The sequence below is a fragment of the Falco biarmicus genome, chromosome 5 (assembly GCF_023638135.1).
Source record: "Falco biarmicus isolate bFalBia1 chromosome 5, bFalBia1.pri, whole genome shotgun sequence".
NCBI classification, from domain to species: domain Eukaryota; kingdom Metazoa; phylum Chordata; class Aves; order Falconiformes; family Falconidae; genus Falco; species Falco biarmicus.
This window is the reverse complement of record NC_079292.1, coordinates 61,752,331-61,770,713: the sequence shown is the minus strand read 5'-3', so window position 1 is coordinate 61,770,713 and position 18,383 is coordinate 61,752,331. Positions and strand designations below refer to the sequence as shown.

At 39.9% G+C, this 18,383-nt stretch overlaps 1 protein-coding gene across 3 annotated transcripts in view; it reads left to right on the top strand.

Moving 5' to 3' along the window:
• The window catches only part of TXNRD1 (thioredoxin reductase 1), a 47,749-nt gene that overhangs the window by 7,971 nt on the left and 21,395 nt on the right, over positions 1-18,383 (top strand). For 2 of the 3 annotated variants that reach the window (XM_056339300.1, XM_056339299.1), the window contains exons 2-6: positions 11,390-11,499; positions 13,709-13,831; positions 17,151-17,223; positions 17,341-17,460; positions 18,226-18,368. In XM_056339300.1, coding sequence (XP_056195275.1) covers positions 11,390-11,499; positions 13,709-13,831; positions 17,151-17,223; positions 17,341-17,460; positions 18,226-18,368 — 569 coding nt within the window. Of the gene's footprint in view, positions 1-11,237; positions 11,500-13,708; positions 13,832-17,150; positions 17,224-17,340; positions 17,461-18,225; positions 18,369-18,383 lie in introns of those variants that run through there. The other variant, XM_056339301.1, reaches the window with a different exon arrangement.

The following is an 18,383-nucleotide window of genomic DNA, read 5'->3' as shown; positions in this document are numbered from 1 at the left end:
CTGGGTATGGGAGTACCGAGCACCTGCTGCAGAACAACTTCATCGTGCCTTCAGCTGGTGTGACCACAGATCTGACCGTGTCTTGTTAGTTACGTGTTCCCAAACACAGCCTCTGATGCTCAGCTTTTCTCCCAACTGACTGAGGCCAGCACAGGTGGCAGCGGGGCTGGGCAGGGCTGTCTGCATCCCCTCGCTCCCGGGAGCCAGGGGAGATGCGGGACCCTGGCCCTGTGGGCAGTGGTGTGGGGAGCAGGTCCCTGGGGCGCAAGCTGCTGCCTGAAGGGAGGCTGCGGCTTAGCGTGAGCTCAGCAGGGAGAAAGAGCTGGAGTTCGATGGGAGCTGCATGGCCCTCTGGTCCATGGAAGTAATTTCTGTTTACCAGGGTTCTGGTATGTTGCTGCAACAGCAGCGGGGAAAGGTGCATTTCGGCTGTCTGCTCTGTACTTCTTTAGGGTCAGGACTTCGGTCTCTGGTGCTCCTTGGACATAGTGCTAACCATGCTCTCACCAGACCTATAAAACCAGACAAAAAAGGAGAAATAATGATCTTGAAGTGATGAATGCCTGAAAATTAACCTATGCTTACATCTGGCACTGTACAGTGGTTCTGCATAAATCAGAAAGTGCTCTTAGGATGTAGTATTTCACTGAACATTACTACTGAAGGAGTGTTTTCAGCTTTACCAAATCCTTGGGAAAGTGGTCTATTTGTAAAGATATTTTTATGCATGCAATAATTTGAGAACATTGAAGCTAAAACCGCTTGGTAGCTTTATGGTATTATACAGTAGTTTGTCTTACGCAGAATGGAAATTGTCAGAAGCTTGGCAAACGAAGAATAAAGATGCCTATGCAGTAAGAATTTACGCAAGGCGGGAGCACAGCAGGAGTTAGCAAGTACGAAGATGAGGTTTCTAAGAGTTAAAACTAATGAAATAAGCTTATTGTTATGGGTCCATATTGCTTAGTATCTTTCAGTTACACCAACATAAAATCCTCTAGCCTGAGTCAAAAGCCTGACATTGGAAGCATGCAATGTTCCTTGACCCTAACAGGAAACTCTGGGGAAAAAAGAAAACTCAAACCACTGTGAAGAGAGTCCCGTTGCCCTTGTACTTTCAGGGCAGTGCAGTGCCCTGAGACCAGTTAGGGTTAACTCACAGCATTTCCATTACCTAATGCTGCCACAAACCACGTTATAATTTCAAAATACCTGATACAGCTTTAAATCAGATGTACTAAAAGCTAGGCTGGTGTGGTAGCAGAGTGTGGGGCAGAGTAAACTGCTATGGGGTTATACCCAAACCTCATTCCTCTGGACAATGATGTGTCTGCTGACACAAACTCAGAAGTGAAGCCTGCATCTTAACGAGCTTTTTCAGCCTTGTGAAGCTGACTCATTTAGGCTAAATGACTTAAAATGAAGCCCAAACAGTAAGTTCTTTATATGTTCTGCTGTATCTTTGGTTTTTCAGTTTAAGACATTACTATTCCCTGCTGCGCATTTGACAACTCTGGCAGCATCTTAAAGTAATTCTACAGGAAAGTGGGTTGAAACTGTGACATTAAGGTTTGTATTTCAGCTTCTAGGCAGTTTTGCTTCTGGGATGGTCGCATACCAGTGGATTATTACCTGAAACTCAGCGTCCATTTCCTGAAGGAGCAAGTCAAAGTTTTTAATACCCATTAGGGACAAGAGATGAGGGGAGTTACAGGTGCTGTTGAAGAGGTTAAATAGAAGATTAAAACAAATAATTACAGTAATGTAAATAGAGATAGATAACTTACTTTAAAACTGAAACGTAATTCAAATAAGCTGATTACTCGTTGTTTAACTGACTCTTAAAGCAGGAACAATCTTCAATTAACCCCTTTCTATAGGTAGTCATACCGGGCAGTAGGGCTTTTTAAATACCAACATACGTCTCTTGGACAAGTCAGATTTAAACTTACGTGTGTCGTAGGAGGAAGAAATTGGGCCATTCCTAGCTGCAAGATTTTCTTAATTACTCTCTGGATCTATTCCCACCGTTCCATGATTTTGTCAATGGGAATAATAAATTCAGAGTTAATTTGCTGTAAGATCTAAGGATGTTTAAAAAAGCAAACAGTAGCAAGCTGGCAATGAGCAAAACTGGCAAGGAGTATGGTGGCTAGAACAGGAAAAAGTAAAAATGGTAAGATAAAGTGATTATGTATATTTCATGTTACATAGCTATTAAATACATTCTTTTGTCCTTAGCTTATGCTTTCAAAAAGGTTATCCTATAATCTTCAAATAGCATTCCATTTACTTCAACAGTTGCATTTTGCATGTGCAATATTTATGACATTTTTGGGTGGTAAAGGTATGAAAATTGGAAATAACTTAGAAGATAATGCTTTTCCTGATTTTTTTCGTTAATTTTGCTCTGCACTGCTTTAGTTTTCTATCTTATAAACATGCATTTTCCTGCAGAAAGGATTAATGAGAAAAATCAAAGCAATACAATAAGGGGCTAAACTAGCACATCTCAGAATTAAGATAGCCTGGGTTGCAGATTTTTCTTTATAAAACATAATTTTTTTTCTGTGGGAAAAATACCTTGCTATTGCCTCAGGTGCTGCTTTTTTTCCCCCCAGATCCTCATGCTAGTTGAATTTTATGGGCAACTGTGTTTTCAGTTAGGTTTGAGTTTCATGTAAATTGAACTTGCTTGGCTCCTTTCAGGACTGGGCATTGCGGACATGGCACATGCTCACTGGTGGGCCTGGAAAGTTGTAGCAGACTTGTGATGCCAAAACGGCACAGACTAACTGCTCAGAGAATAATTTTGTCTTTAAGTAGGAAAAGTATTTATTTTGTGCAGTGTTGGGGAGCTAGCTGATTCACACCAGACAAAGTAGCTCCAAAGTTTTCAGTGAAAAGTTAGGTATTTTATACAGTTTTTGTGAGAGATTACAACATCTTTACATACATATTAATTTGATTTTGACACCCAATCATTCCATTCATAATAGGTGGGTTCTAGGTGGAATAAACCTTTCAATTTTCTTTGTTCAACGATTTCCTGACTTATGGTTTCCTTCTCTCCTTCAGGTGCCCACCTTATCTTTTCTAATTATTCAGAGCACATTCCTTTAACATTGTCAGTGGTACATTCCTTTAACTTCGTCAGTGGAACCTTGTCTTATTCAGAGTACTTTTCTTATTATTCAGAGTACATTCCTTTCTCAACACAAACAGAGCATCACCCAGAGCATTGTACCAAGCTCATCCTGACCAATCTTTTTAAGATCTTGTTCTGTTTCACTTGAAATGAAATTTGGGTTGGGTTCTACAAAGTGAATTAACAAAGTATTGTTAAAAACATTGCTTCTCACTTTTAGTGCTGATATGAGAGCCTCTGAATATAGTAGCATAACTGAGACAGTAACAGGGGATCCACTTCAGTGGTCCTGCTGCGGTGCTGGAGTACAAACACGGATGGTGATTAAGTTGCATTGACATTTATGTGTGGTGAGTGTCTTGAGTAATGAGGCCCCAAATATTTTTATTTTTGCAGTATTTCCTGCAGATGTCTTGACCATATAATTTACACGTGAACTGCTCTGGTTTAACAATAACAGATGTGTCATAGCAGTCTTGTGGAGAAGCGTAGAGCGGACTTGTCTCCTGGAGGTGGCGTCAGGGTTTCCCGTGTTCTTTCTGTACCTCTGTTAACAGTTAGGCCATCCCCTTGATTTCTTTTGTGAACGAGAACAGTGCTTGGTCCTCACAGTGTGTGGTAGTGGTCCCCTTTTTAGTCCATTGTTATGATTTCTCTATTTTCAAGTCTTCCTTGGAGATAAACTTCACTGCTTGTTCCTGTCTCAGGGTTGTTCCTCCATTAAGCCCACCTTGGATATCCTTTGGTACGGTGTCTTGCTATGGTTTTGGTTGTGTTTGTAGATAACAAACCAAATACCAGGTAAAATCGTGCACTGAAGTTTATGCAGTATGCTGGATTGGTAGCTTATCCTCCTTTTTCCACTGGTTTGAAGTGAGTGCACTTTGCCACTGCTGTCTCCTGAGAAAATTTTATATTCGATTCCTCCTCTGTTTTTGATATCTGGTTTTTGATACTTGCCTGTTGTAATGCAGCTGTAGCGTTGTGATTCATGTATTTCCTGTGAAATTCTTTTCCAGTGCTTGTTCATGTTTTTCTCATGCAGATTTTTCAGTAACTGCCTTTTCTGAATGTGGTGTCACATTATAGGTCTTCCTCACAAAGCCATCCTCTAGCTTGCCAAGCTATATTTGACACCACCTCTTTTTCCTCATCTTCAATTTGGTTTTACCTTGTATTTTACTTCCATAAAGCTCACAGCTGTTGTTTTACTTAGCATACTGCCTCTTCTATATTTAGTCTTTGTGCCTTGTACTGTTGAGTATGTAGTTGGACTCATTTCTGGTAAACCCTGTGGAAATGTGTGACCTCCTGTAATTTTTGGCTGTTACTGTGCTATCTGACACAGCACTTTTATTTGCATAAAAGAGATACAAAGGTGAAAGGAGGAGGTAAGTAAAGCATGCAAATGCTACTATTTCCATAGAAAGTAACTTAGTCTAGCTTAGTCTTAGCTTTTCTTAGGAATCTGCTAATGAAATGTTTTTATGTAGTGAACTGAGATATCATCTCATTTAATCTTCTAGCAAACTTGCCAGTTTTACTTGTTGAGTGAGCTGCTTGGTTAAGAAGGTGTTTGGTACAGCCACCCCTCCTGTGTCCTTGCATTGCATCCCCAATGTGATGGGAAGGAAACTTGTTAACTTCCTTAACTCCTCCACTGTTTGCACAGCCTGACACAAAGCAAGCTTGTCTCTGTAATTGCAGTTTACAAAAGTGTAATGTATTTACTGTTTTCACCCATCTTTCACAACTGTTTCCAGCTAGACCTTTGTCAGAACCTGTATGCATCAGATTAGTTTGTTGTATCACTTAGGTGGCAAGACAGTTTGGAGGGCAGTGACCTGTTTGGCTATCCTGCTTCATTCATCTCGTAGAAATGCTGCCATTGTTTGCTGGGCTGCTACAAGCAGGATTAAATTGTTCTACCCAAGTTGGTTTGTTTTTCAGAGACAAGAAACTTTGATCACTCTGGACTAAAGTAAGTGTTCCCACTTCCTTTAAAAAAGCCCTGCTCGGGCTTCTGAGACAAGTATCCAAATCTTTCCCACAGTGCATACCTGCCTTACACTTCACATACATTCTGGGAGATTGCCTGCAAAAACCTTGTTGTCCTTTAACCATGTCCACTTTTAATACTGGCTTGTTTGACAAAAAATCTATATGAGCTGCTTTCTACCATCATTATTATTTTTTTTTTATGTTCTCTGTGACTCATGCAACTCTGGTTACAACGAGGTGTGTGGGAATGAATAAACAGCTTTAGCTGTGGTAAAGACGATAAAGGCATGGCTGATGGCAGTAGGGACTAATGAATGGCACCAGCACCAGCAGATCCTGTTCCAGTCCTGCTGATACTGTTTCACCTCTCTGTGCCTCAGGTGCCACACTTCTTCAAGTGTGGCTGGTAATACTTCCTCCTCTTGTCAGAGAGCTGTTTATTTAACGACCAGGAAAAAAAAAAAAAAAGGTAGCATGAGAGTATTAATCACAGTTTGTGGGAGCCACAAGTTTGTGTTGGCTGCAGGAATTTCAAGAAAAAAATAAGAAAGCTCAGTTTTTTCAGGTCATCCCAAATGAAGCATGGGCCAATATGGATGGCACTGTGAGGATGACACCTACCAGAAATCAGCTTCCTTTGTTTTGATTTGCATTATACAAAGAATTGTACCAATATGGGTAAATACAAAAGCAGCAGTGACTTATGAAGGGAATAGATAAAAATCCATGTTAAAATTACCAGTTATTGTAAGATGATGTTTTCCATAAAGATGGCATATAAACCTTTTATATAAGATGTTACAGCTTTTAGTACAGTTCCAGGGGCAGGGAAGCATTACATTAAGCTTTTCATAACCTAGTGTCCTGGTTTCAGCTGGGATAGAGTTAATTTTCTTAGTAGCTGGTGCATTGCTGTGTTTTGGAATTGGTGTGAGAACAATGTTGATAGAACACTGATGGTTTTAGTTAATTTAGTTCATAGTAAAATAAAATGGAAGATGGAAGTGGTCAAAGATACCTAATTAATTTATCATTACCTGCCTTTTTACTGAGGAAGAGATAATCTGAAGTTTAACTGTGTTTAATTTATTCAGCTTGTTCTCTTTAAGCCAGTAGGGTTTGTATTGCAGATGTTCTAGAAATACTTGAGGTCAGCATGTGATGTTATGCTCAAAGAAAATGTCCCTATTAATGCTAATTAGAGCAACCTGGCTAATTCTTTTATGGTTTACTGTAAACAATTACATAAGGAAAGAGTAATGGCTGAAGACTTTTTAGGGCAAGTGTCAGCTGTCTGATACTGGTAAGGACTTTGGTGGTGAGAACACTACTAGGAAAGTCTGTGAGAAGGCCTGGGTCATCTTGGAGTGGGGTTTCAAGTTCCATAATTATTATGGCAGAAACACGTCTTGTAGGACTCTTCATAACAAGCCAAGGAGTACAATGATGTTCCTGTTGAAATCAGTAAAAGTACTTTTTTGTGTTATGGTTGGACTTTTGTGGTAGCTGTATGGATAAGTAGAAAAGCAAAAGGAAAAAAAAAAAATAATGCCTGGAAGTAGGAATTACTTGTTTTGCTAGGAACTAGGAACTGAAGCCAGTTTCAGAACCCCTTTTGCAGACTATCAGGTTGTGACAGGCTATATGAGCTTGAGTACCTGGCTGTGTAGGGGCTGAGAAGGAGGTATGTTAGTGTTGAGCTTCTTGCTCTACATCAGCAACTTTTCTCATTCTTGGTGCAACAGGGGTTGATTGCAGCCCTCAAAACACAGTACTGACCCATCTGGAGTGAAAAGTAGATTGGAGGATGTTGCTGAGTCAGTCCTCAGATGTTTAATAGAAAACTGAGCTGAAAGGGGTGTATTTTGTCACTTAAGGCCTTTGTTTGGGTGGGAGCTTTTCCATTGGGTATAGAGAGCTTTGAATCAGGCCCTTAGATAGATGTCACTTGGGAGTTTGTCTTTCATTTGATCTGGCATTTGTCATTCCTCCATCAGTATTTTGTCTTTGGCTTGTCTTTGTTCTGTAATTTCTGCCCTATTATGTAGAGGTTAGATGAAAAGTTCTGGGTAGGTTTTTATTGTCCTTTGAGAAAACAGCACTGGGAAGCTTTCTGTCGTTTTCTACCTTTTTCATATGTTAACTGCGTTTGATTTGCTGAGGTTTTTCTCCTCTATCTTAACACTTCAGTTGAAAACTTCCTAGGAGAAAATTTGTATCCACATGTTTTGCCATGTATTAAAATGGTTTTAGATGCCTTTTATATTCAAATGGTTGGGGTTTTCATGCAGGGGATAGGTGTTTCAGAGTAACACTGCGGACTACAGCCCATGACTGTTAACAGAAACTGTGCCAAAGTGGAGTCCCCTGGTTTCTGTTTCGGTACCCTGTTTCAACTAAGTGCAAAGCTGTCATTCAACATTCTGTCTTGATGTTGATCCCATTCAAGCTATGCTTTATTTAAGTGGAAGAAGTCTTAAGCTCTTAGATAAGGAAAGCAGATTAAGAATACAGTGAAAACTAAAGAACTTGGCAGCAACACACTGAATAAATATAAGCAATAACATAGTTCAGAAAACTTCCGATTTCTCAGGCATGTACTTTTACTCTTTTACTTGTCAGTCTTGAAGCTTGGTGGGTTTTGAATTTGAGAGCGAGTGTCATGGTTTAACCCCAGTTGGCAGCTGAGCACCACACAGCTGCTCACTGCCTCCCTGCCCCCGGTAGGATGAGGGGGAGAATCAGAAGGGTAGAAGTGAGAAGACTTGTGGGTTGAGATAAAGACAGTTTAATAGGTAAAGCAAAAGCTGTGCATACCAGCAAAGCCCCAGGTTTCCGTTCGTTCACAGTTTTGTCAGTTCAGCTGAGCGCAAGGCAGCCGCTCAGCATGGATCTGTGGCACGATCCAGACTGGAGGCATGTATTTTAAAGGCTTGGGTATTTTCACTTGTCGTGATCTGGATGATATAATGGCTCTCTTACCATCATTTCCAAATGTCTGAGTTTACACAATGGAGGAGGTAGTGACCTGTGTTGAAAGTTCACATTTGCTCAGAAATGAGCAAATCTAGGAGGAGGAAAAGCTGAACATTTCTCCACCTAAAAAGCTCACTTGAGCGTAAGGTTCATTGTCATATGAAATAGCCTGTATGTCTCAGATGCCTGAAGATAAGGCTGTAAAGCAAGTTACATGCTCGTTCATAAATGTTACAAGATCAGAGGCGTCTTCTGAACTACTGGAGTAGAGGCAGCTATTTCTTAATTACATTGTCAAATATGTGAAGTTCGTTCTTGTTGGTAATGTCCTCTTGTGTGATACAGAAAATCTAGGTCAATCAGCGAAGACTTTTGCCTTGAAGCACTGCTTACAGACCTTCATGCCAAGCAGCTGAAGGGCCAGTGCTTTCTGTGGGTCACCACCTCCTGCCTTGGCAGCCCTTTGGATCCCTGGGTGGATGCTTTTGCAGAGTAAGGCGATTCTTATCCTGGAGCAGTTTTGTTTATGAAGCTGGTCCAGGCTGTTATGTTGGGCTGGTTGTGTTCCTGCCTGGTCAAGGCCTTCTGCAACTAGTTGTGCCTTTTTTTACCCCCGCCAGAAGTTACACAACCAACAATCAAAAGTTCAGAGGCCTCAGTTCCAGGGAGGACTTTGGTTTGTGAGGACGTTTGCTCACAATAAGGAAGGGTATTGATTAAAAATACCATAGTTGTGTCACTGTTTTTTTGGTTGTGGGGTTTGTTTTTCTCCTTGCCTGCTCAAGAAGTGGCAGTGAGGCTTGGTGTAGTCTGCTTCAGAAATGGATTCAGGTAAAAGCTAAAAAGGTGGGGGGTTCTTGCTGGTTTAACAAGCTGCTGAGCAAAATGGTGGTTTTGCTGGTACCAGTGAGAGAAGCGTTCCTGTCTCCTCTTCCTCGTTGCTGGTCTGTATGATTATGCCTTCTGCCTGGCACCAGCCATGGTGCTCATGGGACTGTTCCCTGAGATGGCTGAGCTTGTCAGGCTGGTGGGTAACTGTCCACATCTTTTCTTCTTCTGGGTTAGTTTTCCCTAGGTTAGTGAGTTGATTCAGCTCGTGTAAGGTCTGTTGGTTGCCAGGGCTGGTGCCAGCTATGCAGACAGCAAGAAGAAGAAAACCAGTGTAGTGGAAGAGAGTACACTTGTCCCGTTTGGACAGTCATGATTTGTTAGATTAGTTCACCACACATCAAGGAGCACTTGGCAGGTCACAGGGGAGGTAGCACTCAACAGGCACCATCCTGACAAAAACCAAAGATGGTGGTAGTGCTGGGTTGGAGCCTCACGGGATCTTCCTGCAGTGGCTGGTGAGTTGCTACAGACTTGCTGAAGTAACACTGATGCTTACAGGCAGAGGCTCATCCTCACTGCTACGTCTCTGAGAATTATCTAGAGCAGCTCCATGGTCCAGGTTCTCCCTTAGCAGTCTCAGTCTGCAAAAAGGTTATCTGCTGGTTGATTTCTGGAAAGTATCAATTCACCAGGACTGTGGGTTACTGTAATTGCTGTTAATGAATGGAATTTTATGGAGAGCAAACACGTGACATGCAGAGCACTTTCTGCTTTGTCATCCTGCCTGTGGCAGGTTGCCCAAACCAAGGAGGGAGAGGCCCCTGGCAGCAGCCGCCTGCGTGCTGCCTCTTTCAAGTCTCTGCCAGAGGTTACCGTTGCCTTTAGGTTTTCAGGCTATTGCTAAAGCTAGGCACCTCTAGCACAGATCTACCTGAAAATAATTAGAGATGTTTATAGAAATGCCTGTGTTGTCTAACGACTAGATTTTTATCTCATTGAAGGTATGGTTTTAGGTGAACATTCCTGAGGTTGTTCAAACTTGTTATAGGAATAAAATGTAAGCCTTCAGCTTCTTCAGGTACATGCAGGGCTGTAGCTTTGATAATATATTGAAGAAAAAAATTCTCTTGTGTTAAGATCGTGACCAGTATTCAAAACCTGTGGTTTTGCTTTTCTTTTTATATATACAGGCTAATTCCTGCCTTCCTTCCCCAAGCTAGAATAGGCTCAGTATTATCCATCACTAATACTACTATTAACTGTGGTGTAAAAATTCTGATCTTTAAACCCCTTTACCAACTTCAGCAAAGTACTCTTCCCAATATCATTGTGAAACAAAGGAATTTTATCACAAAGTTTCAGAGAAAAAAATCAGAGATGGCAAGATTACAAACCAATTTTCAATGACTGCCTTTTTGCATTTGTGTGTGTGTGTGTGATTGCTCTTCAGGGTTGTGGCCTCATCGCCCAAGGAATGTATACGCATTCAGTATGGCTGTTTGTCTAAGTATGTGCATGTGTCAGAGTTTGCTAATTAATGCTGGATGTGCAGTACAAAGTATGTGTGTGATTAAGTACAAACGAGTGTGTACTGACCCATTTATTGGAAATTAAGCTTAACGTAACTCAGAGTTATGTGGAGGAAGGCAGAGCTGATAATGAATTCCAATTGAGTATTAGATTTTCTTATTTTTTCTTTTTCCATGCCACATCAAATAAAGTATCACCATGTAAAAAGATGTTAATTTTTCCTTTCCACTAATAAGCTTAACCTTTTCTATTGGAGATAACTAACTATATATATATATATATACACATATATATATGACCAGTGGGGAAACAGATCCTTTCCAGACTTTTGAATACATTTCTTTAGAGGATTTCATAGTATGAGCAATACCACATGGTAGAAATTATTTGGGGGGAGATTTTCTTGGAAAAACCAATTATATTGATAAATTTAACTGAAAGAAGTCTCCAGGGAACTAACTGCAGGAGAAAAATGAAAATATTAATTCAGTTACAAAAGTACAAGACTGAAAAAAATGACAGCACATCAGCATAAGAAAATCACCTACTGGGCAAGAAAGATAGAAGTCTTAATTTTCCTTTAAGACTGAAGTTTCAGGCTTAGCCACATCAAATCTTATTTCCTTACTTTGTTCCAAGCATATTGCTAGATTGGCAAAAAGTACTGAAATCCCAGCCAACTCTTGTACGGGATTTTATTAAAGAGGAGAATATAGCAAGTCATCCTAACGTTGCAGATGACTCACCAGTCGCCTCAGGAAGGCTCCCCTGAGACAGGCATGCTGCTGATGAGGAAGCGATGAAGCTGCCAGGCCACTCCCCCAGACAATTTCGCTTGAGGATTGCAGCCTTCATAAAGGACGTCTCTCCAGATACTACGTTATTTTATTCTTTATTTCACAGAGGGACCACAGAAGCAGGAAGAAGGGCAGTGCGAGGTAACAGCAGAAACTTCACCGACAGTTGTTTTTGTACAGGAGAAGCAAATAGGAGATCATGAAAAAACTTTAAAGGTAGGGGGGAGATATGTTTTAAAGTCTGTAATTCAGTTTTGACATTTGACATGAGAATGTAGGCTTTCTTTTAAAAAATTGTAGTTCTTGGGAGAAGAATGGAGGAGGAGATCTGTTCTCAGGGTGGGATCATGGTCATGAATAAGTTCCCTTGGTAAATGGGATGCAGAGCTTGTGAAGATCCTGGCCACTTTGGAGCATGGTTCTAGGAGGTGGTTTCAGAGGGGAAAGTTGTGATCTGCTTTGTCTGATCTAAACTTTTAATATGTTTTCATGAAGGATGGTTATGGAGAACTAATGAAAAATGAATCAAACGCTAGGGAGTAAAAGCCAAAGTGTCTTAATGCATGTGAAAACATAGAGCATTTTTTTTTAAGAAAAAAAAAGTAGCGTGATATAAGTAGTGATCTAAGCAAATATCATGAGTAGGTATTGTGGTTTCTTTATATGCATCATACAGATACCGTTCTTGGTAGCTGGGTCTGATGACTGTGTGGGAGTTAGCCTGCCCTTAAGCTTCACACCATCCTGTTGCCACTGAGCAAACAAGGTGTGCTTTGGAAGTATGGCATGCTTTCTCCAATTTGATATCCCTAAATACAAATGAAGTGCATATGTATATCATAAGACAAAATATGCTCCTTTTTCACTGTTACTGTGATTACAGTAGGAAGTTTGAGCCTGGCCAATGGCTGTGTTAGAAAAATAGAAAAAAGGGGAACCAAGTGCAAACTAGATTCAGTGGTAGGGGTATGTACTGGGGTGGCAGAGCAGGAGGAGAAGAGGAAGGAAGATGAGATATTTTTGGATGTCTTCACAACAGCCACAGGTGGTTTCTAGGTTTTTTTTCTACTATTAACATGCTACCCAGGATTATGAAATAGTATTAAAATGTAACTTTGTACAGACATATGCACAGTCTGAATTTCTGCTGACATTGCTGTGTAATTGGCTGGAGGTATAGAGGTCTTTTGGTGGTGGTGTGGTTGTTTTGGTAGCAGTCTCTAGGGTAGACACAGTTATACATACAGAGAGAGGGAATATTCTGGCCTCAGAGGAAGGCAACAGTAGAATGGGTTAAGCACAAAGGACAGCTTAGTGCAAAACAAAATTAAGATGAAGAGAGAAGGGAAACTTCTTTTGTTCTTTTTCTTTCCTTTTATTTGCCTTGACTATTCCCATAGTACTGTTTCAAGTCCTACCTAGTTAGCCAGATAGAAGCACTTGAATAAAAGCGAGCAAATTTGTAAAGTGCCTGAGTATGGGTTTATTTACTTTTTTGGTCTTAAAAATTTTGTCATTACTTTAGTTGATACTCGCTGATATACATCAGCTGAGGAATCTGATTTTTACTCACTGTAGACCTTGTCCTGTGGTTTCAGGGGCACTGAGAATTTCGCCAGCAACTCCAAAGGCTTGAAGGTCTGAAGCCCTGATAAATTGGAGCTTTGCAAATTAAGTACAAAGGATCATTTTAGGGAGAGTATATGAAGACAATGCAGTGTTCTTTATGGCATGCAGCTGTCAAAATGCATTTTAGGACTTACAGGTCATTTTCCTGTGGTAGTAGTCATCTGATTAAAAAAACCCTCAAAATTCTTGTGTGAAAGTGTAGTGATCACACTTGATCCATTTAACACCAAAGTTAGCTAGATTGCTAAACCAAAGCAATAATATACACAGGCATGTTACAAAGCTGTAGTTTTCAGAAATTGTTTTCTTCCAGTTCTGTTCATTCAGTTAGTAAGGCTGGTAATTGCAGATTATTATGATGTTGTTTATGATTGTTATATTTTCATACTAATATATGCAGGAGGAGGGGAAAAACACTAATTAGGAAAGTCTAGGGCAGATGAAAAGAATAAAATAAATTAATGGAATGCCTGTGTCATTAAGTGTGTATCTCATCCTGGAGTACAGAGTATGAGGAATCACTGGAGTTGCATTGATGTTGAAAACTAAGCTCTGCAAGAAAACCCAGGGCTCCAACAAACAAGAAAATTCATAGCTCAGTATCTAATATGTACCGAGCTATTCAAGGACGGATTAAGAAGATGAAATTTTTAGAAGTTAATTAAAATCAGAGCTTAGAAAATTCAGATGCACTTATGTTCCCTTGTCACAATATTTGCTGCTGAAAATACTAATTGTTGAGCACTGTGGGGAGTGTTTTCAGTGTTCCCTAATCCTTCTTGTTTTCTCTGTTCAGGCACATAAGGAAGGCAAGCCTCAGAAACTGTTGGAAATGAACGGGTATACGCTGGTGCCACATTCCTATGACTATGATCTCATTGTCATTGGTGGGGGCTCAGGTGGTCTGGCAGCTGCCAAGGTATGAGAGAGAAAATACAGATTTATACTTCCCTTGTAAGTAGGTGGGTGACATCCTCAGTGTCTTGCATCTGGGTATCTTTAATGCTGTAGGGGCATAACATTTCTGTCTGATCAGTGGGATTTCTTTTGAGGTTAGTCCCAGTTATACAATATTCTTTTCCTCATGTTCTGAAAAAGAAAAATATAAAAATGTCATGGTATACTACTTAATAGAATGAAACTTGGTCCCCACTAATGAAAGCGGTGCTGTTGGAGACAGCAGGTAGATAGCTCAACAGTGTTTATTAATTAAAATTCAACTCAAAATTGAAAAAGCTTTTAAAACTATTCAAAATTAACATCAGTAGGTTTCTAATTTTATCTAAAAGTAATATCTGTTCAGAAATAGATGTGTATGTTGTTTTAATTCTTGACAGTGGGGGAGATTTTGTGATTTGTGAGTTCATATAGTTGGATAAGTGGAGGGTTAGGATCTCACACTTCATTTCTAGGGTCTGGTGCTTCCTGCCTGTAGCCAGATAATTTATAATTTTTGGTTAGGGTATTGCTTTTGGAATTAATTAAAAGAACCACAGTGCTGGAGAATGTACCAGCTCTTAGAGTTGTCATTATCCCAAATACTTGAAATTTGCTGAAATTTAATGTAAATTAGTAACTCTCCTTTAGTTCAGTAGTTAGGGAGATTTTGCTGCTTCTTGCTATGGCAGAATGAACTATTTAGAAGTGACTTGGGCATTCCTAGAAATAAAACTTGTTTCGTTGCTCAAGACCTGCAGCTGGATTATTCCTCCAGACAGGAGGCATTTCTTTTGTTCTCAAGAAGTGAAGGAGGTTATTGAGGAGTGAAAGAAAATTAAGAGAAAGTATTTCACTGTAGCACTGGGTTCACACTAAACCTTGGTCCCTTAGAAGAACTTCTGTTATAATGGAAGAGTGCAGTGCTGCGTAATGGATTATAATATCCTGTACACCCATGATCTGTTTTGGCAGTTTACTGCTTTTCATCCATAAAGGCATTATTACCACGGCATAAGATGGAAGGTAAGCTCTAGAAAAATTCTGAGGGCCCACAAAGAGAAGCCGACACTGGTTTTCAGAGGGTGGGGATATTTTAGGACAGAAGACAGAAACAAGAGTAAAAGGGAGTTTGCAAGTAATGCAAAACCAGTTTGAAGTAATAAAAAGTAATCTATTGAAGTTTCCATAAGGAGACTGCTCTGCTTTGTTGTATACGTATGCTAGGTTTTGAAGCTACAGCAGTGATGTTTATTGGATCATTTTTCAGCTGTGGGATAGAAAAGGTGTGTAGCTGGGAGGATAAATTGCCTTATTCCCTCAATTCAGTGTATAAAGTATATTGCTTCTTAGTGTTCTCAAGTGATTGTAGAGTAGAGCAGAAGATGATAGATCAATAAAGTCAGCATCACTATCAGTAGTAATGTGTGTATTTCATGAAATTGAAGTGAAACTGTTTTACAGGCATAAACTTCTGACTTTGATTATTCAGTTTTTTTTAGTGACTTAACAAACAGTACTTTAAAAACCAAAACAAAAAAACAAAAAAAACCCCAATCAACTACACAGTTCAAGATATCTACACTCAGGTTTGCAGCAGTTTAAATAGATTGGTTAAATGCATGCTTTTCACTGAAACATGCAGCTTTGTATGCATGCCTTCCTTTTCTTCTCTATATTGTACTCAGAGCTTATTATTTTGGAGGCATGTCTCCATGCTGAATGCAAACACTGCCAAACTGACTCTGTGCAACCCAGCCACAGAACCAGACCATTGCCAGGCCACTACTATCAGTTCACACCGAACAGCCCCAGCCTTAAGCCAACCTTGTTGTGTTCATGCAGCACTGCACCGAAACACATTAAGGTTTGAAAGCCTACAGGGCAGGTTTTGTTACTGTGGGCATATCACTCTGCAGAAGTGGTTATATCTGTGGTCTCTACTGAGGCGGCGAAGCAATGCTGTGCTGTGTTATATGAGCATATAGCTGAGTGTAAGCTTGGGAATCCTTGCATACTATTTAGCTAACACCAGCAAGGTCTTTCGAGCTACGTGTAAGAGCTGTCATTATAAAGGAGCATTAATAACATGTCTCAGGCCCTAAGTACCTTTCTGAGGAACTTTCTCAGAGGTGCTGCCAACAGATAGAAATTAGCTTCTTGGCCGATCTTGACCTTTATCAGAAGCAGAAATCCAGTACATTAATATTTTCCAAAGGTGTCTATGGCCTCCATTGTTTGAAATGTGATTTTTATTTTGCATGAGGTAAGTTACATTTAAAATAGAAATTCTGGTTGTCAACTATTTGGATTAACAAGTATTACTGGTAACATAATGCTGAAGGCTGTCCAGCTCCTCCCAAGCCAAACCCTAGGCCTTAGGGTTATATGCTGCACCTACAGTTGTGATTACTTACATGTCTTAAGAATTCATCATGTGATGCAGTACGGTTGTGGTTACTCCAAGTATCAAAGTTATTTTTCTGCATCTCATGGGGGAATCTGTCATGATAGTTTTACAGCTATGTAATGCTTACTTAAGTGTTTTTCCCTGGCACCAGTTATTGCTGTCAATTTTTACCTTTTTCTTAAAAAGCACAAAGGAAACACTGGAATCAGTATAGAAATCCCAGTTCTCAGTGTCATTCATACACATTGATTGTAGATTTGCTAATGAAACTTCTCAGGGGAAATACCATGAAATAAACCATCACTTTTCTAGTCTGGATGACATCTGCACATCCTGACAGTAAAGTCAAGTTGCTGCACGTTGAGTAGCTTGAAGAGCAAGAGCTAGTCCTGACAACTACAGATTATACTCAAAATTTAATGTTCCCTTCAACTACAAGAAAAAAGATTGGATAAACACAGTCATAATGCTTGGCCACGTGACTTATGTCATTGTGTGATGTGGTTTCAAATGTTTGAGAAACCATCTTGAAGGCAAAATTGGATTAATGAAGAATTTGTTAAGTATGTTAAAAATAAATGGCACATTGGGGGAAATAGTGTGAACAAACTGACAGGGTGGAGGTTTGACTCCCAGAGTCTTCTGTGTATCAGCTGGTGCTGTGCTGTTGTGTAGCAGTATGAATGCCTGCTTTTTTCCTTTCATCTTTTTTTTCCTACCGAGTGCACAGATTATTCAGAAGATTAATGGTTTGTCTGGCTGTTCCCTAGCAAATCATTCATTATTACTTAATTAAAAGTCACAAAGCTTTTGAGCAATGCATGATGTTATCATCTACTCCAAATTTAACCTCTAATATTTAGATATGTGTCTTATTTAATTTGTTTTGTAGGAGGCTGCCAAATATGAAAAGAAAGTGATGGTGCTGGATTTTGTCACACCTACCCCTCTGGGCAACTCATGGGGTAAATTTCTCTTTATTGCAAATCTGTTATAAAGGAGCTTTACAGCTCAGAGACTCTGATTCTCCTTTGAGATCAGCCGTGCTGGTGTGAAAAACACATTCTGTCCCTTTCTCTCAGGCCTTGGAGGAACGTGTGTAAATGTGGGCTGTATACCTAAAAAACTGATGCACCAGGCAGCTTTACTGGGACAAGCCTTGCAAGATTCACGCAAGTTTGGATGGCAGTTTACAGAAGAAGGTAAAGGAGAACAATTTTTTGCAGTTTTGTCATTTGGGCTGAAAATCCAGAGGCTCTTTTCACAATCAAATGCTTGTCGCACTTAAGCGTGTGCTCATTTTAACAATGTGGGGCAACTTCAGAGAGATTGCACACAAACTTAAGCACTTTTCAAGTCTAAAGCCATGGGGCTTATTGCCTTGCAGCATTTGATGTGTTTATTTATATCTTCTGATCATGTTAGTATTTGATAAGGTTGTTGTGTGAATAAAAACAATAAGGTACTACTCCATTTTTGAATGTAACACAACATCTAAGGGAATACCCCAGAATCTCCCCTGTTAGAAACTTCCCCATAATTGCAGCCAAGGATTTCCTTTCCATTGGCCTCTGTCACTACTACATAAGATGAATTTTACTTTATATAAGATCTAATGTGCATGGTTATAGAATTGGGATTTATTTAAAGTGTAATCCTGTAGTGGGGAACATGCGTAGTTTTCATTTATTGAGCAACGTCACCTGCTCACAGCATGTGTCAATAGAAAACAATCATGCAGGAAGTCTAAATTTTCCGTGTTTTAAGTCTTATCTGTTCCACTGTGACCTCTCATGTTGTCTGCACTGATGTAATTCTTTGAATTTCAGTAGAGTTAGCCTGGAATAAAAAAGGAATAAGATAAAGGTGACTAGGTCATGAAACTAATCTGTCTGAGAATACAAGGTTCGCTATGGAAAAAGAACTCACAGACTGAAAAATGAGTCTTTCTCTTTTGTTTCTAACAGTCAAACACAACTGGATGACTATGACAGAATCTGTTCAGAATTACGTTGGTTCACTGAACTGGGGCTATCGGGTTGCGCTGAGAGAGAAGAAAGTCACGTATGAGAACGCATATGGGGAATTTGTTGGGCCACACACAGTTAAGGTACTCCCTACCCAT